The sequence below is a fragment of the Delphinapterus leucas genome, chromosome 11 (genome assembly GCF_059928025.1).
Source record: "Delphinapterus leucas isolate spDelLeu-1000000601 "Yukka" chromosome 11, BTC_Dleu_Yukka2, whole genome shotgun sequence".
Classification (NCBI taxonomy): Eukaryota; Metazoa; Chordata; class Mammalia; order Artiodactyla; family Monodontidae; genus Delphinapterus; species Delphinapterus leucas.
The window spans coordinates 101,815,492-101,843,040 of record NC_143139.1 but is presented as its reverse complement, the minus strand read 5'-3'; the positions used below and the strand labels follow the sequence as shown (position 1 = coordinate 101,843,040).

Here is a 27,549-nt window from a genome sequence, read left to right as displayed (position 1 = left end):
GAAAATTGCAAATAAAAAGTTTAATTTCAGAAACGGGGTTCACCATTTATAAATACACTAAAACGTAGTCGATGCAAGTTCAGATTAACAACAGGTACAGTATCCGAACAAAACGCCACCTTTTCTAAAGGCCACAGGCAAATCAGTGACTTGTTTCACCCAGAGTGTTTACCTGGTTCGAAATAAGAAAATGAACCCTTTTCTAGACACTGAGGCAAAAACTTTGAAGACGTATTATTGTTAAAAAAACCTGATGACTGATACTCCATTTTGATGTCCTTGGGATTCTAAAATATCCCATTGATGGCTGAATCTTCCCTATTATCAAAAAGAAAATCTAAACACCTAAGGCTATTCTTACAACTGTATTATAGCAATCTTCTTCCCTGTTAATAAGCCACCTCTTCTAAAAAGGACTGTATACATAATTTGATCAAATTGGGGTTCAGTGCACAAATTTCAAGATAGCTTCATGGTGTAGAGCCACTGAGTCAGAGGCTTGGAGATTCCATCAACAGGATGCTGTAAACGTGTCACGCCGTGCACTAGCTACACAGCAGGCACCACCGGCGCTCACTGTGAATGGCGGGGATGTGTCCGAGCTAACAGCCCACGTGGCACCGAGGGCAAACCCCTGAAACGGCAGTGCTCTCTCCCCTGAACCCTACATGACTGACATTCCGGGATACGTGTGAGTGCAGGCTTGTCTTCGAAAGCCACGTCTCTGTCGTGTAAACAGTCACCTCCCAGAACACTCGCCGTCCCCTGAACGTACTTTGGAGCCTGCAGCCAGGAACGGCTCAGTCGGGATGGCTTGAACTCCACCTCCTATACACAGGTTTTGTCTGACAGCCACAAGAGCGGTTTTGTTGCATTTAAACTAAAGTACAGTACCTGATTTGTGGTTTTTACATAATCGAATAAAAAGCCTACTGAATAAAACTGCTTATATCTCCTCTGCCATTCTAGTAAAACAAACTCCTAACCCCCAACTTTTAAAAAATTTTACAGTTACGAATGAAAACCTAATCATTGTATTTCATAACTGACAAGACAGGCTGTTTCTACTGGACTTCTTAAAAAACACACCGTGGTACCTGGCCTGAAGGACTGGGTAAGGCACATGTGGACATGACGGCGAGGGCCGGGACGGGAACCTCCCATGGATGTGGACCTGAGCGACCGGCCTGCTGTCCCGCAGGGCCCCGACCGCAGCGAGCCGCCAGCCCGGGACAGATGCTGCTTCTCGTCTGGTGGCTCCACCGTGAGCTTCAATACTGGAAGCATATTAAGGGAAGATTCACTTTCAGAAAAATAAGTTTCTCGAAATGCTCCATCGTGAGCCGGGACTGGCCAAAGCTGCCGTTCTCAGTGGGTGTGCTGAACAGCCTCTCGGAGGGAACGATGCTCGGGGGGCAGCCCAGAAACCGCACGGCCAAGGTGGAGAGGCCCGGCCAGGTCGCCCTCTTCAGGTTCCAGTAGGCGAGCGGGTCACAGCTGTGCTCCAGCACCTCCTCCTCCAGGTACGCGAGCACCATGTCCTCCGGGACCTTCGTCCTCCCTCTGGGCTCGGTCTTCTTCATCTTGGCCATGAGTGACCACAGGCTCTCCTCGCCGGCACAGTCTCGCGGTGGGGAGCCCGGGTCGCATCCGTTGGAGACGGGCGTGGGCTCTGAGGTAGAATTCAGCGTTTCTAGTTCCCTGATCAAGTCCTGCTTGTACTGCTCCGCCTCCTCCTCGGAGAAGAGGGAGGCTTTGTAGCGCGGGTCCAGCAGGGTGGCCAGCACGTACCTGGGGTCGTGGAGGGTGGCGGACAGGCGGCTCACCATGGCCTCCCTGAGGGACTTGAGCATGGTGTCGATGCCCATGGTCTCCTCAAACAGCATCTCCACCCTCCTGTTGAGGATGTGGATCATGGGGATGACCTGGCTGAGCGTGGACACGTGGGTGCTCATCTCCCGCCTGGCGGCGTCGAAGGGCTTCAGCGCATGGCACACGGACTGCATCACCTCCCACTGGTCACAGCTGATGAGCTCCCGGAAGTTACACTCGACAGACAGCTCGTTCACCGCCCTCTTCTGCTCGATAAGCCGCTCCAGCATGTGAAACGACGTGTTCCACTTGGATGGGACGTCCTGGAGGAGGTGGTGGGGCGGCAGCTCGTACTCCTTCTGCAGCTCCGCCAGCTTGGCTTTCGCCCGGGGCGACCGGTGGACCCGTTCGCATATTTTCCGTGCGGTGCTGAGTAGGTTCTGGACCATCCTCTGGCTCTTGATGGCCTCGCTGACGATGAGGCTGACCGTGTGACTGAAGCACTGCACGCTCGAGCGGGCCCCCTCGTTCAGTGCCTTCCCTATGCTGGGGCTGTCGGTGACCGTGATGCCCACCTGCAGGCCAGTGGACGTCACCCAGGCCTCCCACCAGCACTCCAGCTGCTTCTGGACACTGCCACCGCTGTAGTCACAGTCGACCTGCGACACGTCCAGCAGCGCCGAGCAGTGGTGGTCCTCGCGGTGCGGTCGGGCCGACGACTCAAAGGTGACCCAGTGGGCGGTGAGGGTCAGGTACTCCCGGGTCTGGCTGCTCATCCAGATTCCAGACGTGAAGTGGACCACACCGCTCTCGGCTTCCTGGAGATGTGACATGATGATGTGTTTCACATTGTCGTACATACCTGGGATGGCCGTCCTGGAGAAGTAGGACGGAGGGGGCAGAGAGTACTGAGGTTTCAAGTATCCGAGCAGCCTATTGAAGCCAACGTTGTCCACAAACGAGTACGGCTGGAGGTCAAGTGCGATCATTTCAGCAATGAGACTTGTTATTTTTTTGGCAACTGGATGCGAATCATAAAACTTCTCGTTGGTGTCATCGCAGGAGGAGGCGCCTGCCGACTCTGAGCTCAGGGGCCCACGGGCACCAGGAGGGGAGGGTGGCGCCGTCCTGGGGGCATCGGGCTTCAGCACGCCACCGTGGAACCTCTGTAGGTGCCTCAGGAGACAGCTGGTGCCCAGGTTGGTCGGCTTCTTGCCTCTGCTGATCGTCCGGCCACAGTGCAAGCACACGACCTTCGTGGGGTCTGCGGAGCAGATAGAAAAGTGATTCCACAACTTGGAGGTCTTTTTGCTGTTGACGGGAAACATAACTTGATTGTTTTTTGTGACCATGGTCGGCAGGTCAGTTAATCTGGAGGAGGAAGTTTCCGCAGAAGCCAAGGTGGCGTATGGCGAATTCGCCAAGCTGGCCCCCAGAAAGCCCTTCTGGTTCCCAATGACCTCCGGGTGGCGCCTGTAGAGATGCCGCATCAAACAGCTCGTGCCCACGTCGCCCTTCTTGCCCCGGCTGATGACGCAGCCACAGTGCCTGCACACGGCCTTGAGGCTGTCCGTGGGGGCCAGCGAGAAGTGATGCCAGACTTCCGACTTCAGCCTCCTCATGACCTTCTTGTTCTGCTGGAACACGGCACCGGACTCGAGTGGGCGAGGGCTGGGTGTGTCGCCCGGCTGCTTCTCGGGAGAGGACGCCCACGAGGCCTCACCCACGTCAGAGGAGGAGGACAACGCCCACACGTCTTCCACCTGCGTGTCTCCGAGGTTCCAGTGTGCTGGCGGGTCCTCCGCCAGCCGGTCGGGGGAGGAGGGCGCAGAGGCGGAGTCCTGCACCGGCTTCCCCGGAGACGAGGACGTGGGGCTGGGCTCTCCGTCAGGCGGCGGCGGGGTGGGCAGCAGGGTTGGAGGTGCGGAGTAGGGGGGTGGCACGCCAGCGCCCCCGCCGTTCTCCCGAAGCACGATGGCGCGGTGCGCCCGCCACATGTGCCTGATGAGGCAGCTGGTGCCCAGGTCCTTCCCGTTCTTGCCCCGGCTGAACTCGTTCATGCAGTGGATGCACACGGCCTTGGAGTTGTCCAGGGGCGACAGGTAGAAGTGCTTCCAGACGGCAGACCTCCTCCTGGACCCGGATGCGCTCCTGGGCAGGGGGAGGTTTTTCTCAGCCCCGTTCTCTGCAGGCTCATCGCAGTGGAGGCTGGAAGGCTGGGGAGGCGGCCCCGCCAGGGCTTCATCCCTGCTGTACCTCTCAGAGACTGACACGTCGGAGGGCGCCTCTTCGGAAGAAACCACAGAGCCAAGTTCCTCTGTCACCTGATGGGGAGATGGGCTCTTAGAGGCCGTTCTGGGGACGAGTTTGCCAGGTGACAGGACGGTGCCCGGGTCTCCAGCATCAGTGGGCGGTGGCGGGAGCCGCGGCAGAGGGGCAGGGAGGGGGGCCGGGGCCGGCGCGCTGCCGTTTTCCTCCACAAGAACAGTGGGGTGCGCCCGCCTCACATGCCGCATCAGACAGCTGGTGCTCAGGTCCTTCTCGTTCTTGCCCCTGCTGAACTCCTTCATGCAGTACGTACAGATGGCCTTCGTGCTATCCCGGGGTGAGATGAAAAAATGCTTCCAAGCCGGGGACTTCTTCCTGGAGCTGATGCCGCGGCCGGAGAGCAGGCTCTGCGTCACGGCCTCCATGGCCACGCTGTACAGGGTGCTGTTATACTGTGACAATAGGGCCCCGTAGTCGTCCTCGGGGTCAGGAGAGACACGCCTCCCCGGGGGCTGGCAGCCACAGCTCGCCTCTCTGCCCTCTGCCCGTTCATCCCCACTGCCAGCCCGTTTCCTGTTCTCCTGCTCATTTCTAAAGTCCATTCTTTCCAAACTGTGATCAGCGATGTGATCGTCATCTTCCTCTTCTATTTTAAAATGTATTTGATCAGAAACAAAATCCCCACCCGCTTCGGGACGCGTCTCCTGGTGATTCTCCATGACTGACCATAACTATTCTGGCTGCCTCACGATGCTGACCGCCTGGGTTGGTAGAAAACTGATGCAAATGCTCCTCTGTGCCTCCAAATGTACATTATCTCCAGTTCTTTCAAGAGAATCCTATCTTCCGGGATGCTTATGAATATGGCTAATCATACATCTCACTGAGGAGTAGACCAGGGAACTGGTGAGCGCGTCATCAGGGTGCAGACCGCTGCCTTCCAGAAGTTCTACTCTTAAACACTCCACGGTGCAGACACGCATTCACACAGCGGGGACCTGCTTGTCTCAGACACAGGATCGCCGTCATCTTGGTGGCACAGCGATCCTTCTGCATTATCTACAGAAGAGGAGATCAAGTCAGACACTGGACCCAGTCACATTTCAAATCTACACTGTCATGGATATACGAGCCTCAGTGTATGCAGAGAAAGGAATTCCATAATGGGAAATTAAAACAGAAAAGTCTGTTCCTTGACTTTTTTACAAACCAGTTACACAATGAAAATACCCTCTAAATAGACATGTCCCCCAAGAAGACAAACAGATGGCCAAACGGCACGTGAAAAGATGCTCAACGTCACCAATCGTTAGAGAAACGCAAATCAGAACTACAATGAGGTCCCACCTCCCACCTGTCAGAACGGCCATCATCAAAGTCTACAAATAACAAATGCTGGAGAGGGTGTGGACAAAAGGGAACCCTCCTACACTGTGGGTGGGAACGTAAATTGGTGCAGCCACTATGGAGAACAGTATGGAGGTTCCTTAAAAAGCTAAAAATAGAATTACCATGTGATCCAGCAATCCCACTCCTGGGCATATACCCTGAGAAAACCATAGGTGAAGATACAGGCACTCCAACGTTCACAGCTACACTATTTACAGTAGCCAAGACGTGGAAACAACCTAATGTCCATCGACAGAAAATGGATAAAGAAGACGTGGTCCATATACACGATGGAACATCACTCAGCCATAAAGAAGAATGAAATAATGCCGTTGGAGCAATATAGATGGACCTGGAGATGATCATACTAAGTGAGGTCAGACAGAGAAAGACAAATGTCATAAGATGTCACTTATGTGTGGAATCTAAAAAAATGATACAGATGAACTTATTTACAAAACAGAAATAGACTCTCAGACATAGAAAACAAACTTATGGTTACCAAAGGGGAAAGGTAGGGGGGAGGGAAAATCAGGAATTTGGGAGTAACATATACACATTACTATATATCCAAAAAGTGAGAAAAAGATGGTAAAGAGAAAATACTAAGACTTGGTAAGGTCCATCAATCTAATTTTAGCCCTTCTAATTAATAGGTATGTAAAGGTATCTTATTCCAGCCTTAATTGGCAATTTCCTTAATGACTGATAATGTTGAACATTTTACGTGTGTATTTGCCATTTGCTTCTCTCCGTTGGTGAAGCATCTGTTCACGTGTTTTGCCCACGTTTTCACAGATTGTGTATTTTCTTAGAGTTCTTTACATGCCTGGAAAGAAGCCCTCTTTCAGGTATATGATTCTAGTCTGTAGCTTGTCTTTTCATTCTCTTAACAGTATTTTTGGAAAAGAAATGCCCTTAATTTTAGTGAAGTCCAATTTACCAATTTGTTCTTTCATGGACTGTACTTTTGGGGTTGTATCTAAGAAAGATTTTCTCCTGTGTTTTCTAGAAGTTTTATATTTTATACTTAGATCTTTGAAAGATTCAAATTCATTGTTTTGCATATGAATATCTAATTGTTCAAACAGCATTTGTTGAAAAGACCATCCTTCTCAACAAAAGGATGCCTTTGTAACTTTGCTGAAAATTAGTTGCATGTGAGTGCCTATGCTCATACGATTTGTCCACAAATGTTGGCAGCAAACTGTTTATGTATATAAACATGATATAAGTGTGTGTGTATATTGAACAAATTGTACCCTTTAAATAAGTGCAGTTTATTGTATGTCAATTACACCCAATGTGAAAAAGTATGAAATACGTATGTACACTGGTCTGTGCCCCCAGTTTCTGACACAGAGCTCCTAAAACCCTTGGCAGTTCCTGAGTGACAGGAACATCTCTTGTTCTAACGAGGTGACTCCTGGATGGAGGCCCATGACCAGAAAGAGCCGCGGCCAGAAACTTGGAACTCTCAGCCACACCCCCACACCCCAGGATGGGCTGGAGACTGAGTTAATACTGATCACGCCCATGTGATGAAACGACTATAGAATCCCAGTTGTCCGGGGGTTAGGGGAACTGCTGGGCTAGTGAACACAACCACGTGTCGGGCGGGTGACGCACCCCAACTCCAGGAGGACAGAAGTCCCTGCGCTCAGGACCCTCCCAGACCTCGCCCTGTGCATCTTCACGTGGCTGTTCACCTGTGTCCCTTATCGTATCCTTTTCCTACAGTAAACCAATACATGTCAGTAAGGGTTCCCTGAGTTCTGTGAGCCACCCTAGCACTTTATTGTGGGAACCCAGACTTAAGCCGGTTGGTCAGAAATACAGGGGACAACTGCGGTTGGTGTCTGAATGGGAGCGGTCTTGTGGGACTGGGCCCTGACCCGGGGGATCTGAGGATGACTTCAGGTGGTGGTGTCAGAACTGAACTGAGGGACAGCCAGCTGGTGCTGGAGAACGGCCAGTGTGGACACAAGACCACATATCGGTGGCCAGACGTGAAGCATTCTGGGAGCAGAGCATCAGAGGAAAGAAGACACAGGACACAGCCTACACAACCAATAAAGTTGTATTTTAAGAAAGGCAGGGATTGTCAGGTTGGGTAAAAAACTAAGACTAATTATATGTTGCCTACAAAAAACACGTTAAACATCAAGACACAAATAGGTTCAAAGCAAAAGGACAGAAGAGGTGCAGCACAGTAACACCAACCAGGAGCAAGCTGGCCTAAGTCAGCGTGAGACGGGGGTGTCAGAACGACACAGAAGGAGGACAGGGACCTCACATAAAAGGACAAAGGGGTCAGTTCATCAGACACGCACACAGCTACCAACAGACTTTCCAAGTGCATGAAGCAAACCCGACAGACCTAAAGGGAGACTTGACCAAAATTACAGATGGGATTTCACACCCCCATTCAGTAGTTACCTAACAATTAGACAGAACATCACTTAAAGGTGGGCACAGAACACTCGTCAGCACAGACTGTTCTCTGGACAGTAAAGCAAGTCTCAGTAAATTTCAAAGAACTGAAGTCAAACAAAGAATGGTCTCTGACAATAAGGGAACTGAATGAGAAATCAACATCAGAACGATATCCGGAAAAATCCTAAACATCTTCAAATAAATAACACTTCTATATGAAGCCGAGGGTTAAAGAAAAAAATCACAAGGAAAAGTAAAGCAAATTTAATCCCAACGCAAACAAAGGGAAGGAAACAATAAAGAAAAGATTTGACATCACTGCAATTGGGGGCGTGGGGGAAGAGGCAGGGGAGGAAAAAAAAAAATCAATGAAACCTAACACCGGTTCTTTCGACAGATCAACAAAATTGGCAAACTTCTACAGACTAATTAAAGAAAAAAATGGTAAAGACATAAAATTACCAATAGCAGGAATTAAAGAGGGGATTTTTCACCAAAGATCTTACAGATGCAAAAAGATAGTAAGGAAATAGATGAGTGACTTTATGATGGTAAATTCAGCAGCTTAGATGAAACGGGTAAATCCTGGAAAGACACACATTACAAAAACTCACGAAAGAGATAACCTGAACAGCCCTCTATCTCTTTTAAGAGCTGAACTTGTAGTTAAAAACCTTCTCTTAAAGAAACTTCCAAGCCAAGATGGCTTCACTGGTGAATTTCACCAAACATTAAAGAAAAAAAACCTGGTGAAACACAAACTCTTCCAGAAAATAGAAGAAACACGTCCCAAGTCTCTTTTTTATGAGGCAGTATTACCCTGACTCTGAAACAAGCAAAAACATTAGAAGAAAAGAATCAGATTCATATCCCTATGATCATAGAAAAACCTTAAGAAAATGTAGCAAGTTCTTAAAAATTTAACAAATCAAATTCAGCACATTAAAGATAATACATCGTAAGAGGGGTTCATCACAAGCATGTCTGGTTTAACCTTCTATGTTCAACCAACAGAATTCACCACATTAATGGAAAAAAGGAGGAAAACCATAGAGTCATGTCATTAGATGCAGAAGAACATTTAACATCATTTCTATTCCTATTCACGACAGAAACTCTCAGCAAGGTAGGAAGAGAGGAGAACTTCCTCAACCTTACGAGGGCTTTTAGGAGCACTCTACGGTTACCGTCACGCTGGGCAGGGAAAGCTCAGGAACGAGGCAAGGACCCCCCCACCCCTGCCTCACACTTGCACCCAGTGTCACACTGGGGGTCCAGGCAAGAGGCAGGTCAGGAAGGAAAGGTCACACTGCTTTAGTCACGGAAGACACAGTCCCCTATGTAATAAAGGTTATAAGGCCTCTGTGAGGAAGTGCTGGACCTCAGTACGCTTAGGAAGGTCACAGGCTCAAGGTCACTCTGCCCTGCAGCTCCTTCCCTTACGGCCTCGGCGCCCGGATGTCTTCTCAGTCCTGGGCAGCCTTGTCCTCATTCCTCTCTCCGGGTCTGGGAGAAACCAGCTCTTCTCCCTTCATGGCAAACATTACATCCCCGGTTGACTCTGACTCTCTCTGGAGACGCTCCTGGGGCAAGAGCACGGCGTGACGAGAATGGGAGAGCCAACAGTGACTGTTTACCGTGGGTTCAACCTGCGTTGTCTCACTTAAACCACATGAAAATCTTTCGAGGAAGATTCAGTTTGCGATTTCTCCTTCTACACACGAGGACCCTGAGGTTTAGAGAGGGTGAGAAACACGTCCAGGGCACACGGGTGGAGACAGGCCACTGCTCACATGCAGAAGTGAGTACTGGAAGCCCTGGGGGGCCAGAGCGGTGCACAGAAGACAGGAGTGCAGGAAGAAGAAGAGATGTGGCTGTGACTGCAGCGACATGGACGGACCTGGAGATGATCACACTGAGTGAGTGAGACAGAGACACATACCACGTGAGATCACTTATATGTGGAATCTAAAATACGACACAAGTGCACTTATCTACAAAACAGACTCAGACTTGTGGTTGCCAAGGAGGAGGGCGGGCAGGGGAGGGAAGGATTGGGAGTTTGAGATTAGCAGGTGCAAACTAGTATCTATAGGATGGATAAACAACAAGGTCCTACTGTATAGCACAGGGAACTCTATTCAGTATGCTGTGATAAACCACAACAGAGAAAAACCAGGGGAAAAAAAAAGGCAGTTCAGATCAAAGACTTCAGAGCACAGATTCGAGAGTCCCTACAAACCCCAAGCAAGATTTAAAGAAAAAGAAACAAACAGTGTTAAAAACAAGAGATAAAGCAGATAAAAGTGACCAGGGAGGGAGGCGCACATGGAAATACCACCGAAATCCAGACTCTGGGAAACTCTACAGGACAAACAACCCAGCTTCTTTAACAAATTATACTTGAATCCTGGTCTGAATTAGCAAACTGTATAAGAACATTTTTTAGACTATGTGGGAAACTTGGATACTGAAGTAACATTCGATATTAAGTAATTCTTCATTTATCAAGGTATAAAAATACTGTAGATAAAACGTTTCAAAGGATCCCATCTTTTCAAGATACTTACTGAAAACTATCCCGATGAAATATGGTTTCCGGTACCGGCTTTAACATAACTGGGTGGGGGGAGGGACACAGATGAAACAAGAGCAGCCCTGAGCTGGTAATTGTTAAAGCCAGGCGATGAGTGCACAGGTCATCACACTAGTATATATTACACCACTTCCATAGGAATTATTTTAAGAAAACATAACTAGACAGACTACTGACCTTTCAAGAGAAGCAACGTAAACCAGGAGACAAAGGAATGCTATCTTCATAGTTGTGAAAAAAATAAAAGCCAAACCAGAATTCAATACTCAGCAAAAATACTCCTGCAGGAATTAATATGAAATAAAAACACCGTCAGACAAATCAAACACAGAATGTGTCACCAGGTGACCTGTACTGAAGCAAATGCAAGAGTGTTCTTCAGGCAGAAATAATCCCACCTGGAAATTCAGTGACGCACAGAAAACGACAAGAGTTAACAAAACAATAACGGTGGGTAAAGAGTGAGGTGCTTGGTGTGCCCGCTGTCACTGCGGTGCCTTTGTTTCTAGGCCCTTTCAATGGAATTAAGTAAAAACCATTAATACACACGTACGCCTACATGCACACGCACAGGTGGATGAAAACCACATGTTCACGCTGACGCCTCCAATTTCAATCCAACATCCCAGGATCACCCGAGCCTCCCCAGTTCCGTATCTGTAACTTCTTTCTCCAATTGCAAGAAATCTGGCTCCCACTAGCCTTAAAAGATTTGCTTATTTGCTCAATCCTTCAATATTCAGAAAGTAGTTTCAGAATGCTAACCCATACCAAGGAAACACAAGCTTTTGAACAGAAATATTAGTTTATACATTTTTGTCTTGGGGCTTGAGGGTATATAAACAAGCACTGTGTCCAAGAGTTTCTTGGGTCAGTTTTTTCTCTTAAGTGTAGTTATTTATTCACTTGAACTTCAGTTAAGTTCATTGTTTCAGTTGGTAATACAGCGCAGAACTAAAAGAGCAAACTGACAATCTCATGGATGAGACCAACAAGAAGACAAACCTTACGAGGGATTTCCTTCACTCCAAAATATAAACCAACAGGACAAACCAAGAATATATGCAAGGCCCATGCTTAGATCTGTACAGGCAGAAAAAGCAAGCAGCCCTGGGCATGTGATTACTGACAGTCCCAAAGCAGCCAACAGGTATTCACCGAAGCCCCGAGGACCAAGCTGCTAGACCGGGAGGAGCCTTCTGCACTCATCAGAGTGGACGTATGTCAAGGGTCCAGCGTAGGGTCCACAGAGGCTGGGGAAAAACCACCCAGCCCATGCCTCCTCCAGGACAAAGACCCATTTCAAAGAGGAACTGCTGGGAACAGACTCTAAACTGAGCAGTTCAGGGACAAAAGAAACAGCAAAGGAAGGGTAGAGAAGGAGGAGAACTCTCACGACGCAGGCACTGCTCAGAGTGGCAGGTGAGGACCTCCATGACCCAGTGGCTGCGGGACAGCAAAGGCAGTGCTAGGCAGTGCCAACATCAAACTGTTCACAACTCTGGGCTTAAGCCAAGGCTTGCGGCGATCTGAGGGGCATTTACTTAAGCAAAACTGTGGGAGCTCGTTAGAACATTTCACTCCCATCCTTCCTTCCCCACAGGAACCACAGGACCACGGGAGCTGTGAAAACAGCAGCCTCGCAGCCACCAGAGGGGCAGACCTGGCCTGCGGTCCCTCAGAAAGTCCCACTGTCTGCAGCACTGTCACCACGTGACCTTCGTCACAGGTCCCTGGAAAAGCCCTGCTCACAGGGCACGGTAGTTATTTGACCCGATTCAGAGCCTTCAGAGGGAAAAGCCCTCTCCCTGGGCTTCTGCTGAAAAACAAACAGCTGCACTTCTGTAACATCACAGTTGCCTAACCCTGCAACTCCAGTGGGGCAAACGAGAGCCTGGCCAAAGGCTGAGAAGGAAGATGGGGGGGACGAGATGTCTGCAGGGAGCTGTGAAAGGCTCTGACACATCCCTGCAGCTGTAGAAGGACAAGCCCAGGAGAGACCTGCGGGGCCACCCCATCTCTCACCTCTGGCTGAACTTGAAGCCCTGTGCAAGGAGAAGGTTAATGCTTGTCCCAACACACACACGCACACGCACAGGCACAGGCACAGGCAGCTCTTGGCAAAGATGGCGGGCGCATCTGTTGGCAGCGTTTAAGGAAATCATTCAGCTCAGTGGATTTCAGGAAATCACTGACACCAAGCTAACCAGGCAGAGACTGAAGTGTCCAAACACTACAAGGAGTACAGCCTTTTCAGAATTAGTCCAGGAAGGTCACTAAGGGAACAAACAGGCAAAAACAGAACAAACCCCCAGCAATAACAAATGATGTCCAGTTTTCCACAAAAACAAAAAAATGACAAGACACACACACAAAAAAAGCAGGGAAGTATGGCCCACACATGGGGGAAAAATAAACCAAGAAACTGTTCCCGAGGGTGTCCAGAGGTTGGACTTACTAGACAAAGACTTTAAATCAGCTACTCTAATAAGCTGAAAGAACTAAAGGAAACCACATATAAAGACACTACAGGAAAGTAGGACAATGTCTCCCCAAGTAAGTATCAGTATAGAGAGAAAAATTATGAAAAAGAACCAATTATGAACTTTGAAATTATGGAGCTGAAATGCATAACTGTAACGAAGAATTCACTAGAGGGGCTTGGTAGCCAGCGGAAGAAAGAACCAGCAAACCTGAAGGGAGGCCAACTAGAACAGCAAGACAGAAAGTCAGTGAGGACACAGACGACCTGAACAGTGCTGTTAACCAGCTTGAACTGGCAGATCTACACAGGGCTCCATCCGACAGCAGCACAATACTTACCCTTTTCAACTGCACACAACACATTCCACAGTACAGACCAGAGGCTGGGCCATAAAACAAGTATTAATAAATTTAAAAGAACTGAAATGATACAAACATATCCTTCAACCAGAATGAAGTTAAATTACAAGACAGTAACAGAGGAAAATTTGAAAAATCAATAAATATTTGGAAATAACACATTTCTAAATAATCCACAGGTCAAAAAGAAACAAGGGAAATTACAAAGTATTTTCATCTGAATGAAAATAAAAACACAACAAACCAAAATACATGAGATGCAGCTAAATTGGTGCTCAGAGAGGAATTTATAGCTTTAAACACCTGTATTAGAAAAGAAGACAGATCTCAAATCAATAATGTAAACATTCACCTCCAGATAAAAAGAAAACAAAAGCAAACTAGAAAAAGAACAGACCAAACCAAGGTAGGAAAAAGGAAATAATAAAGATTAGAGTGGATGCTAATGGAATAGAAAACAGAAAAGTGATATAGAACTTCAATGAAACTGAAAGTTGGTTCTTTGAAAACACTGACAAAATTGACAAATCCCTAGCTACATTAACCAAGAGAAAAAGAAGACATAGATTGCGAAAACCTGGGAGCATTACCACTGCCTCCTCAGAAACTAAATGAGGGACTTCCCTGTGGTCCAGTGGTTAAGACTTTGTCTTCCAGTGCAGGGGGTGTGGGTTTGATCCCTGGTCAGGGAGCTAAGATCCCACATGGCTTACGGCCAAAAAACCAAAACATAAAACAGAAGCAATATTGTAACAAATTCAATAAAGACTTTAAAAATGGTCCACATCAAAAAACCTTAAAACAACAACAAAAAGTAACTAAATGAAATATAAGACAGGACCATGAACAACTGTCTACCAACAAATTCAACAACTTACATGAAATGGAAAAATTCCTACAAAGTAACAAATTAACTAAAGTGACTCAAGAAGTAACAAAATCAGAATAGACCTATAGCAAGTAAAGACATTGAATTAGTAACTTAAAATTTTCCCATGAAGAAAAATGTAGGCCCAGATGGCCTCACTGGTGAATTTTATCATTTACAGAAGAAATGATATCAATACTCCATAAACTCTTTGAAAGAGGATAGAATACTTTCCAGTTTATTCTAAGAGGTCAGTATCACCTGGGTACCAAAGCCAAAGACATAACAAGAAAACTACAGATATTCCTAGATATACAACGTAAAACATAAAAATGGAAGCCACCACATTTTCAGTAGTAGATAAAGACTGCAGAATAGGAAGCACCATGAGTTAGGACAAGTTATCCTCAGCCACCTCTCCTCCTTGAATGTGAAAAATTAGTATCAGGACTTCCCTGATGGTGCAGGGGTGAAGCATCCGCTTGCCAGTGCAGGGGACATGGGTTCAAGCCCTGGTCCAGGAAGATCCCACATACCGCGGAGCGACTAAGCCCCATGAGCCACAACTACTGAGCCTGCGAGCCATAACTACCGAGCCTGTGAGCCACAACTACTGAGCCTGCACTCTAGGGCCCGCAAGCCACAACTACTGAGCCCGTGAGCCACAACTACTGGATCCCGTGCACCTAGAGCCTGTGTTCCACAACAAGAGAAGCCACCATGATGAGGAGCACGTGCACCACAATGAAGAGTAGACCCTGCTCGCTGCAACAAAGACCCAATGCAGCCAAAAATAAACTATAAATAAATAAATTTATTTAAAAAACAAAACAAAACAAAACTAGTATCAGATAAAAATGAGTGTGGCAGGCAGAGTGATCGGTCCTCAAAGAAGTGCATGTCCTAATCCTCAGACCTGTGATTGTGTTAGGTTACACAGCAAAGTAGGATTATTAATAAGGACGCAGATGGAATTAAGGTTACTGATCCAGGATAATAAGAAGACTATCCTGGATTATCTGGGTGGACCCAATGTTATCACAAGGACCTTTAAAAGTGGGAAGAAGAGGCAGAAGAGAGACTTCACAAGGTCAGAGAGATGCAGTGTTGCTGGCTTTGAAGACAAAGGGAGGGGGCCCACATCCAAGGACACAGGCAGCCTCTAGAAAGTGTAAAAGGCAAGGAAACATTCACTGCTAGAGCCTCCAGAAAGAAAGGCAGCCTGCCAACATCTTGATTTAAGCTCAGTGAGACCCACCTCAGATTTCTGACCTCCAGTTATGCTGTTTTCAACCACTCGGTGACAATTTGTTAAAGCAGCACTAGAAAACTAAAACAACAAGCAACAGAAAAGAATTAAGGTCAAATCCTACAAAAGGATAAGAGAGAAAAAAAAATGAAGACCAGAAAAACATCTCTATAGATAATGAAAGCACACTAGAAAAATATAAGCACAAATTACATGAAAACTGTAACTTATTTCAAAAGAAGCTAAAGAAATTAAGAAAATAATACAAAAGAACAAAATAAATCAGAATAGAAAAACACTGAAATGAGGTTATGGATCCTAAGAAAATATTACAAGTAAAAGTAAAATGTCATTTTACAAATTGCAAATCATGAGGCTAGGAGAGAAAAAGGCGAAAGTTGGAGGGGGAAGAAAGAGAAAGAGCCCTATCTGTTCAAACAAGAGAATGAAGCCAGCAAAAAGGGGTGGTGGGTGGTGGCCGTGGGCTGTGTATACGGCCTCCCTGTAACCTGAAATCTTCAGCAAAATAAACACACACGCTCAAAAACAAAAAGTAAAATGCCATTTTAAGAATAAAGACTAAGTTAGAAGCAACATAACAAATAAACCCCACAGATGATTTCTTAAGATAAACAGAAGAGTTTAAAAATAAAGTTTTTTAATGAAGAAGAAATGAAGAGCTAAAACAGACTCAGGAGAAGCTGGCCAATTGAAAACACAGGCAAAGAAGATCCAACACATGTATAATCAGAGCATCCCCCACAGAAAAAGGAGGGCACAAAGCAAAAGAAGAGAATACTAAACAATTTGAAATAAAAATTGTAAAACTACGTATATTGAAAGAGCATATGGTAAAGCTGAGAAAATCCATCCTTAACAATTAACACTGAGGTATATTCTAGGAAAACCACTGGACTTAAAAAAAAAAGAAATGCCATTGAGGGGAAAACCAAGGTCACGTACAAGGGAAAGAAAATAAAATTGTCATGAGTTTGACAGCAATGTTTTATGCTATAAGACAACGGAATAACATATTTAAGATATCTGAGGAAAAAATATGTGAGCCAAGCATTTTATATACAGTCAACCTGGCTTACAAGTATAAGGGACACAGAAAAACTATTATCAATGTGCAAGAATTCAGGAAATATTTTTCCTTGAGTCCTCCCGGAGAAATCTAACAGAGAACGAAGCTCAACCAAAAGTCTAGAGAAACACTGATGAAAGGACCGTGTGAGTGCTCTGTATACACTTCCTTGCAGGACTAAGACCGAGTGAGGGTCTCCGGGAGAGAGCACAGTAGGCAATGGTCACCGCGCTTCCACGTAGAGCCCGAATCACTGCAAAGAGGGATGGGAAGACAATGGGAAGTCTTTGGCAAAAAGTATCAACCTGTTTTCAGTAACGACACAGCCACTGTTACTCAGAGACTGAGGTGTGTACAGTGAGAGTGAAGCAGAGGAGTGACCAGCAATAGCACAAGACTCTCACCTCCCATGTCCTTGAGAACCAGCATCCTCAGACAGAGACAGAGACCCAGGGCAAGAAAGGTCAAATGCACATCCTACAGTCGGTGAGCAGGACACCTACCCCAGCTCTGCTCACTGCAAAGGCCTAAAAACAGTGACCAGCCCAATGGGAATGAGCTTACCTGACATCCGGACTATAGTTGTGAAACATCATTTCCCATTAAAGAAGACCAGGGCTTTTGAAGGAATGGCTGATTGCAGGTCTTGGGCAGGAAGAATACAAAATGAGCCTAGAACATTCTGGCACACCAGAGAGCAAGGAACCTCTGAGAGAGGACGAGAATTGTGTCAGAAGGATCTAGGCGCCAACTTGTAAGGGCTCCCACTGTCCAAAAAAATGAGATAATTTGAACGTAAATGAGGACCGTCATAATAATGCATTAAAGCACATCAAATATGTTAAATCTATGAATGCATGACACCGAGATAAAAGGCTCAATTGGTCACCTTTGTAGGATGATAGGAAACTGATAAAGAAGCAAGCATTTTTCTTCAGTTTCCTACATAAACTACAGCACCAGATAACCACGGAGGAGCTAAGGACAGGGTCCTCTTACTCCAAGCCCAGCTCATGAACAAAGACGCAGTAACTGAGCCGGAACGTCCCTGTCCCATAACTTTCACTGATTAAAGCCTGCAGGTCTGTGCATCGCTGGCTGCCAACAGCAAAGAGAGCGAGAGCCTCACACACGAGGTCCTTCCTAAGGGAGCAACACAGCAGCCAGGAAGGAGGCTGAACCTCATCAGGCCTTAGATCCACCACCAATTTAAAGGAACCAAGAGCAGGCAAACACATTAAACCACACCTGAGGGCCGTGGCTGGCAAAATCCAGACTGAGAAACATGAGTGCAGCCACCTGGCTTCTTCCACACCAAACTCCCACAGGAGGAGGGGGTGCCCTGTAGGTAAGGGACTGAAACGTCACGTGAAAAACAGGCAACACTTAACTACTGCTTAAAGACGTGCAATCCCGTCATAAAACTACGAAGAAAGGGAAGTATTTGGCATCAAAGGGAGGGATGTGGCTGGGATAGGGCACGTAGAAGGATTCCAGGGAGGGCAAAATTTTCTCTCTTGACCCAAGGGATGGTTACAAAAGTGTCCACCTTATCATAATCCATCAAGCTATTAATTTATGCAGTTTGTCTCTGTGCCATACTTTATTTTTATTTTAGGCCGTGTTGGGTCTTAGTTGCAGCACGCGTGATCTTTGTTGAGGTATGCAGGATCTTTTCCGTTGGGATGCACGGGCTTTTCTCTAGTTGTGGTGTGCGGGTTTTCTCATCTCTAGTTGTGGCGCGCATGCTCCAGGGTGCATGGGCTCTATAGTCTGCGGCACCCAGGCTCTCTAGTTGAGGCGCATGAGCTCAGGAGTTGCCCCGTGGCATGTCAGATCTTAGTTCCCTGACCAGGGATCGAACCTGAGTCCCCTGCATTGTAAGGTGGATTCTTTACCACTGGACCATCAGGAAAGTCCCCCTGTGCTATACTTTAAGATAAAAAGGTTTTTAAAAACCTCATGAGGGGCTTCCCTGGTGGCGCAGCAGTTAAGAATCCACCTGCCAATGCAGGAGACGTGGGTTTGAGCCCTGGTCCGGGAAGATCCCACATGCTGTGGAGCAACAAAGCCCGTGCACCACAACTACTGAGCCTGTGCTCTAGAGCCCGCGAGCCACAACTACTGAAGCCCACGCGCCTAGGACCCATGCTCCGCAACAAGAGAAGCCACCGTGATGAGAAGCCCACGCACCGCAATGAAGAGTAGCAGCCAAAAATAAATAAATTTATTTAAAAAAAAAAAGATAAAAAGGATTTTAAAAACCTCATGAGGGGCTTCCCTGGTGGTGCAGTGGTTAAGAATCTGCCTGCCAATGCAGGGGACACGGGTTTGAACCCTACTCTGGGAAGATCCCACATGCCACAGAGCAACTAAGCCTGTGCGCCACAACTACTGAGCCTGTGTTCTAGAGCCCGCGAGCTGCAACTACTGAGCCTGCACGGCTAGAGCCCGTGCTCCGCAACAAGAGAAGCCACCGCAATGAGAAGCCCGCGCACCGCAACGAAGAGTAGCCCCCGCTCGCCACAAGTAGAGAAAGCCCGTGTGCAGCAACGAAGACCCAACGCAGCCAAAATAAATAAATATATAAAATAAAATATTTTTTCCAACTTTAAAAAAACACACACACAAAAAAACACCTCATGAAACTATCGTGACACAGGCAAGGACCATCCCAGCAGGAGGGAGGCCCCACCCCACTGCCCTCGGCACAGACGGGAGGGTCAGGCAGGCCCGGGGTGTAAACGCACCCACACATGTGAATGTGCATCTGGAACGTGGTCATCAGGAGAGACTTTCACCTTCTATTTTATGTATTTCTCTACTACTGGGCTAGTTTTGTACATATTATTTCAAAATCATAGATAACAAAGATGTTTCTTTTTCTTTTTTCTTTTTTGGCCACACCACACAGCATGGGGGATCTTAGTTCCCTGACCAGGGATGGAACCAGGGCCCCCTGCATTGGAAGCATGCAGTCTTAACCACTGGACTGCCAGGGAAGTCCCTGTTGTTTCTATTTTAGGAAAAATGCTGTCATTTGCTCTAGCAGCTTACTACTAAAGAAAATAATTTTTCTACTATTTTAGCACCAAATTTTAAAAAAGACAAAAAAGCACGTTAGCTTTAGTTTTCCAACCACAAAAGGATTATGTTGCTGAGGCATTTTTGATAATTTTCTATGTGTGTGAATAACAATTTGGTTTTTGTCACCTGTCCTAAAACTTTGGAGGCTACTCTGGCCTTGAAAGGTGAGGGCTACCTATTCACCGTGCATCTGGACGGCATCTGGAACCAGCCTTTCCGTGGTTCTGCTTCTGTTCTCCAGCAAATCAGATTTAGTCTAAAATAAAATCAATCAGCATGAGTATTAAATAGGGCAATCAATGACAATAAGGGAAACGGTCCTTCTAGAACAAATCCCATCAGTTTCCTTGTTGTGGGTGCTGCCCGCAGCCCCTGGCCCCCCAAGGCGAAGGGTGCCCAGTCTCACTCAGCCCCACTCATCTCTTGATAGCTAGAGGACCGCTCTGAAGCACTGAGGAGATTAAGAAAATACAGGTACACTTGAACAGTGAGCACGGCGATCCTAAATTATGAGCAGAGACTGGAGGGAGAGGATGATGAGGGGTAGAAAGGAGGCATCCAAAACCCACATTTTCTGAAATTCACTTTGCAGTTTTTAGTTTCAAAGCCGAAAACACCTAAAAGTAGAGGTAGCTAATCAGAGGATCCTTTCCATGGGCTAGTTACAAATATATGCGTGTGTGCTTATTTCTGCAGGATAAAGTAGAAATAAAAACGGTTGCTGGGCTTCCCTGGCGGCGCAGTGGTTGAGAGTCCGCCTGCCGATGCAGGGGACACGGGTTCGTGCCCCGGTCTGGGAAGATCCCACATGCCGCGGAGCGGCTGGGCCCGTGAGCCATGGCCGCTGAGCCTGCGCGTCCGGAGCCTGTGCTCCGCAACGGGAGAGGCCACAACAGTGAGAGGCCCGCGTACTGCAAAAAAAAAAAAAAAAAAAAGTTGCCTATAGGGGCTTCCCTGGTGGCGCAGTGGTTAAGAATCCTCCTGCCAATGCAGGGGACACAGGTTCGAGCCCTGGCCCGGGAAGATCCCATATGCCACAGAGCAACTAAGCCCATGTGCCACAACTACTGAGCCTGAGCTCTAGAGCCCACGAGCCACAGCTACTGAGCCCGTGTATCACAACTACTGAAGCCCGCATGCCTAGAGCCCGTGCTCCGCAACAAGAGAAGCCACCACAATAAGAAGCCCGCGCACCGCCAACAAACAGTAGCCCCCGCTCGCCGCAACTGGAGAAAGCCCGCGCGCAGCAACGAAGACCAACTGTAGCCAAAAAAAAAAAAAAAAAAGTGTTGCCTATAAAGAGTGGAGGAGATAGGAATGCAAGTGAGATTTCTGATCGTACCTTCAAAAAGAACTTAAAAACAAAAAAACACCTTAAATTTTGCTAAGTGATTTCATTAGCAGTCATAACATAATATTGTCATTTTATCCAGTTTTTGTGTACTTTAGCATAAAACAAATAAGAAATTATGCCAATGGCATTAAGGAATCATAATTTTCTACTCAATGCCCTGTGGTGACCTAAATGGGAAGGAAATCCAAAAAAGAGGGGATATATGTATACCTGTAGCTGATTCACTTTGCTGTACAGTAGAAACTAACACAACATTGTAAAGCAACTATACTCCAACAAAAATTAATTTAAAAAAAATCAAAAATTTCAGGAAAAGAAAAAGACAGAGGGACCTTCCCTGGTGGCGCAGCGGTTAAGAATTTGCCTGCCAACGCAGGGCACACGGGTTTGATCCCTGGTCTGGGAAGATCCCACATGCCGTGGAGCAACTAAGCCCGTGCGCCACAACTACTGAACCCCGTACACCTAGAGCCCGTGCTCTGCATCAAGAGAAGCCACTGCAACGAGAAGCCTGCGCACTGCAATGAAGAGTAGCCCCCGTTCGCCACAACTAGAGAAAGCCCGCGTGCAGCAGCAAAGACCTAATGCAGCCAAAAATAAATTAATAAAAAAAAGAAAAAGACATTTTTTAAAAATCAAAGAAATTAAGTAAAACTATATAATTTTAAATCTGCATTGAAAATATAACTCTTGATGTTGTAAAAATACATTTCCTAGCTCTGTGCACCAGACCAACACTTAAAGCTGCAATAATACCCAGAGACAACAAACAGATCTAATACCTAGGTCTTGGTTTCTAAATACCTTCTGCACTAAAGGGAAGCAAAGTGCTCTGCAGAAAGAGCTGGCTGCAGCTCTGGCAAAGGAACGGAAGGTGGCAGAAGGGAAGTGCTGCCAGGATGATGCCGGAGCAGCACCCGGAGCCGGCTTCGCCGGGGCTCCCGACGGGTCAGTCACAACCATCTGAACACCAGAAAACAGAACCAGAGGACTTTACTAGACTACGATGTAACGAATAAATGAAAACCTGTTAGTCAGCACTGATACTCAGAGAAGAAAAAGGACAAATAAAAACATTTGCCACAACGCAGGTGAATATTACAGCCACTGCTCCCCAGAAAGAGGTAATACAAGGAGAGAATTCAGCATTTTTCCTGTCTTCCTTGAATGTAACGGACAAGGGAAACACAGATGAAATACAGAAAGAAAGAACAGCCCTAGAAAGTGGGCGTCAGTCCCAAAAGGACAGCCTCTGAGGGCGGCAAACAGGAAGCCCGGCACCACCCGCGTGAAGACATGCAGGTCCCCGGCTGGTGGCATCCGAGGATGGGAAGCAGCTGTGGACACCAAGGGCCGACTATAACTTATCCTCGGATTTCCGACTATGCGGAGGGTGGCGCCCCCAACCGCCTGCCGTGTTGTTCAAGGGTCAACTGTAAACGACAAAGAAGGAAAATGGCAAACAAACCCAGAACATGGGACATTCGTGAGACAACTGGCCTAGTCTCTTCAAAAAGTCAGTGTCACGGAAAAAAATGGGGGCGGGTTATTGTTCCAGAATAAAAAAGTCTAAAGAGACAGACTCAGTGCAGTGACCTGGACTAGATTCTGGTTTGGAACAAACAAGCTAATAAACACAAGTAGGGAAATCGGACTGCGGCTTGGCCACTGAAAGTGATGAGGGATTATCGTTCATTTCCTTCACAGCTGGACTGCTGGTGAGAGAGAAGAACATCCCTTTGCCTTTTCTTTTTCTTTTTTTGGGGGGCCACGCTCTGCGGCACGCGGGATCTTAGTTCCCTGACCAGGGACGGAACCCAGGCCACGGCAATGCAAGTGCTGAAGCGCCAAGACCTAACCACTGGACCGCCAGAGAATTCCTCCCTTTGCCTTTCCTTAGAAGAAAAGGACACTTAGAGGTGAAGTGCTGTGATATCTGCAATCTCCTTAGAGAAAGTCTGGAAGCACCAGACAGGCGAAGGTGGCAGCCATGGCAGTGCCATGGCAATGTCATGACATGTGCTCCATCTTGGGGCAGGTCGGAGAGTGCCACGGACTGTTCTTCCAACGCTCCACAACACAGCCTTTAAAATACAGAAGCGTATCTGCTTTCAACTCAAAGTCCAGGTGCTCCCCAAGAGCTGCCAAGTACACCGAGGGCATCAGGGCCGCCGCCGCCACCGCTGCCTGGCTCACCCTTGGACGTGGTAGTCTTTCCACCAAGGCTATAAATTAAGATCTGGTCCACGTCTGAGAGTAACCGTAGCACCTTCTGAGGGTGGAGAGCCATGACTCACATATTCCAGGGGTGGCAACAGCGTCAACTACCTCCCATGCAGAAGTGCCAGCACCCACTCACATGGAGAAACCACCCCCCAGGCCTGGCCGAGCTGAGGCGGAGGACCCAGACTCAGAGCCAGAGCCCACCGCAGAGAGGCGAACTCAGAAACCTAGAACCGGAGCCACTTCCACGAGATATGGTCAGAAAACCTGATAAGGCCACCCTGGAAACAAAGCACATTCCAGAGGAGGCAAACAGACTCCGTTCGGGGCGGCTGGTCCCTGTTCTACCCCTGAAATGTTCTGGGTCACAGACCAGGGCTATCTGGGGCTCCGCTCTGTCTTTTTGAGGGTCCCTTTACCCAATACCAGCACCTTTTCCCCCGGCGTACAGGGCAGTCCCACCAGTGACAGGTTTGAAATTGCTGCTGTGGCTGGAAGCTGCTGGAAGAGTGTTGAGAGTCCTTTTACTTCCAAGATGTGGCACATGGCCTGCGGCAGAGTAACCGGAGCTCTCACCAAACAGCACACAGCTCCCTCCGCTGCTGCCTCTGTGGCACGAGAGCCACAAGGTAAGGCTCAGTTAGCCGTGGCCCTGGATGAAAACGCAGTCCCTTGGTTTACATCTGTGGGGGCGGCGTGCAGGCCACACAGATCAAAGAGCCATCACACAGAGCACCCGGGTGGGTCAACAGGGGACACCCCAGCCCAGCCCAGCATCAGTGGTTTCTACGACACAGACTTTGCGGGGGGGAAAGGGCGGGGCCCGGCGGTTGGAAGGCCTTCACCTGAATGCGAGCAGAAACCAAGCAGAGCAGGCACCTGATCAAGGCTGGGAAGGGGGCTTTACGACAGGACATGGGCTCAAACGGAGGGGCCAACCTCTCCCACAGCAGTGGAGGCCCTGCTGCTTCTTACTCAGGGCCTCCATTCCATCACCCCCAGACCCTGCAGGGCGGGGCTCAAAGGTCCTCTCCCCCTAAAAGAGGTCTTCCTGGAGCATGCTTCTCACACTGCCATCACCCCCGCCCCCGCCTGCCTGTGCTCTTCCTGGAGTACCCTTCTCTGGTTTGAGTCCATCCCACCATCACTATGTTAAGTTCTCCTATGGCAGGGCCTTCTTTTAAAAACCACCATTGCCCCCAGCAGGTAGAACAGCGCCAGGTGCAGAGTAGAGAGGTGAGAAAACCTCATGCGGAGTCCGGCGCCTCTGTCTCTCCTGGTCCCCTCTACCTCAGAAATAGGGGGCGTGAGAAGAAAAGACTTTATTTTATTCCTAACAACGCCTTCCAGGATTTGAACTACCAAAAGCACACATCAAACAATTAGCTAGGAAGTGATGTGAACTATTCCAGAATGATGCAAAGTCAGGCAATGACAAGTAGGGTGAGGGAGAAGGGCAGGAGAGACAGGGCTGTGGAAAGGGCTGAGCACCTGGAAGGTGACTGACAAGAAATCCGCTGTGACCCAGACACTGAAGGGAGGCCTGACCGAGAGGCTGCAGGACGGTCGGGGCTAGAGGCAAACTGTGCCTTTTTATGCAGCTAAATTCATCCAACACAAAACGTATATACGAATGATGGTTCCTACAGCTTATGTCAAGTCCTGAGATGTAAACAGCACCTTAAATATCAAACAGTACCTAGAAGAATAACAGTCGCTGTCTCTCAGTCGCAAGCCTTGTGCAGAGAAGCTCAGAAGGAAACACAATGCTGGTGAGGGAGAGTCACGGGGGCCCCCAACCAACCATCAGAGGCTCCTCACTGTGCCCCAGAGTCGCTCACCTGCCCCCCTCCCCTCGCCAGGCAGTCCTCACACTGAAGGAGGAGATCAGACCAGAGTTCAGATGGTGAAGGAGCGGAAGCCAGGCAAAGAGAAACACACACACAGAGGGAAGGACAGCACTGACCGCCGTCACCGCTCTTCATGCCGCAACAGCTCCACTGCCCGGTGCTGGCCACGCTCCAAACTCCTCGCCAGACAGGGATCTGAAATACAGGTACACACGTTTCCTTTGCTACGTAAATGCCGCATCGGCTCCTTTGCGCAGACACAGAATTCAATCGGTGACCCTAATAATTCACTTAAAACCTTTCCCAATGCGTTAGGAACATTCTTTGCACAGCTTGAGTTACTCACAAACCTCCTCCTCTGTGTGGTGACACTGAAAAACAGGGCAGAGTTTTCATGTCCAAAAACATCAGGAATTAGCCAGAACAGTGGAGGAGGAAGGGGTGTCAAGCAAACACCTGTGAAGTGAACGCAAGTCTGAGCTTTCTTCCAAGATAGGAGGTTACCTTCTTGAAGAGTCACAGACTCTCTCTTAAGATTTCTAGATCTTTTCCTGAGAAAATGTAAATCATGATGAGCAGATATAATCTGTTTAAGGATTACAGGAAGTGTGCATCCCTGCATGGACAGCCCATTGGAAAACCCTGAGTACGGTTTCCTCTCACAAGATAACTTTGTATGGAAATTAATTCATAATTGAAATTTGTCTTATTCAGAGCACTTTCTAAAAACTCCAACTAAATCCTTCATCGTCTCCTAATTTTATCACCATGATATAGAGAAAACATAAAAAATTAATATAAAAAGTCACAAGGATGCGCCATTATCATGGTGCGTTATCACACTCGTCTCATGAAAATCTAAAGTGGCTTCTTCAAAACTATGGACTTGATCTTAAAGCTGGAAGAAAAAAAAACCTATGGACTGATCTGATCAGAGTTAACTTCAAAGCAAATAACTTCCCTTTTTTAGGAACATGAGAATGCCAACAGAAGTTTCTCCTGATGGCTCAGCTTGGCAGGGACTTGCTTCCAGAGAGGTGCATGTATTTGTCTACTGAAATTCGCCCAAAATACAAGGAGAGTCAAGGGGGCTGGCAATTCTCTTAAGTAACAGGGATGGTGTGGGTCACAGAAAAAACACAAAAGAAGATACACAAATGACTCCACCTTCACTTCGGTCTAGAAAAACAACCGCAATTGGAAAAAACACTTGAAATTATGCTTTGCAATTTGATTCATATTTTCACTACTTAAACTTGAATGGTCCTACCCAGAAACACGTACAATAGCTAAAAAGCATCAGAAGCATGTAGTAATAAGGAAGGTCTCATTTGCTTCCTAAGACATACGTAAATAAGGCCCCTGGGTGCCTCTTCCTGGAAGTGCACTGAAAATAAAATACTGTATCTAGAGGAAAATCCTAAAAACGTAACTTGTAAGGCGATTCGCTGTAGTGGCGGAGGGCAAAGGACTTCAGGCAAGACGCCCAAAGAGCACCTGTCTGCTGCTGCGCGGAGCTGCCCGGCCGCCGTCCGGCGCCCCCCATCCCAGCACCGGGCTTCCCCCACGACTGCGGCGCCCGGTCCCGCCCCGCGCGCACAGGCGCCCGCGTGGTCAGCGCGTAAACTTCACACCGGCCGGGCACTTCTGCCCCCGCGTTCTCCCGAGTCCCTGGGCCCGTGCCCCGTCTATCCCATCCCCGCGGCTGCGGCCGGGCCGGGTGTCCGCACCAACTTTCCACCACTTCAGGTGTTTCCTCCACCAAACCCTGCAGCCCGGAACACGCGCCCCGGGTGCGACCGTCCGCGGGCCCACCGCGCGCCAGCTGTCAGCCGGGCCGGGAGCGCGGGCCCGGCGCTCGGGCACCGTGGTCGAGTCGAGCGGCCCGGGCGGGGTCCCGGCGACGGGAGGCCGCGCCCCCGCCCCCCAACCCCCGGCCCGGCTCAGGCGACATCGCGGCGACCCCGGCCGCGGCCGCGGCCCCGGCCCGGCTCCCCGACCCCCGCGACCTCCGGCCCCCAGCCGGACTCCCGGCCCCGACCCCCGCGACCCCGGCCCCGGCCCGACGACGCGCCAGAACGGCCGGGCCCGGGTCGCGAGCTCGCGGCTGAGGCAGAGTCGGCGCCGGCCGCGCACTCACCGCGGGCGCCGGGCGTGGGGCGGCTCCCACCCGGCTGCGGACGACGGCCGCGCAGGCGGACTCACTCCCATTCATTAGCCGCGGCTTTGTCTGCCCCCGCGCCCCTCCCGCCGCCGCCGCCACCACCGCCCGCCCGCCCGCCCGCGACGCCGCCGGACGCTGCACCCCTCCCAGGGCCCCGCGCGGCGCGGGGCGGGGAAGGGGGCGGGACCAGCGCGCGCAGGCGCAGTGCCCATATGCCTGTCCCTCCCTGGGGCCCGGCCGGTCCGGCCGCTCCAGGGGCCGAGGCGGTGCTGACGGGGCAGGCGCAGTCCCGCCGCTCGAGGGGCCGAATTGCTGCTGACTG

At 48.7% G+C, this 27,549-nt stretch overlaps 1 protein-coding gene across 12 annotated transcripts; it reads right to left on the bottom strand.

Annotated features, from left to right (window-relative positions):
* On the bottom strand, positions 1-27,324 carry ZBED4 (zinc finger BED-type containing 4). Of its 12 annotated transcripts, none has more exons than XM_089921489.1 (5): positions 27,204-27,324; positions 25,180-25,258; positions 19,812-19,892; positions 17,114-17,891; positions 1-5,139 (listed from the first exon to the last, which is right to left on the bottom strand). In XM_089921489.1, the coding sequence occupies exon 5, from the start codon at positions 4,797-4,799 to the stop codon at positions 1,272-1,274; it is 3,528 nt and encodes a 1,175-aa protein (XP_089777615.1). In that variant the 5' UTR covers positions 4,800-5,139; positions 17,114-17,891; positions 19,812-19,892; positions 25,180-25,258; positions 27,204-27,324; the 3' UTR covers positions 1-1,271. The 12 variants fall into 12 exon arrangements, with proteins under 12 accessions (XP_089777615.1, XP_089777617.1, XP_089777616.1 ...); XM_089921491.1 differs by having other exon boundaries at positions 17,114-17,257; XM_089921490.1 differs by having other exon boundaries at positions 19,820-19,892.
* Positions 27,325-27,549: the final 225 nt, after the last annotated feature.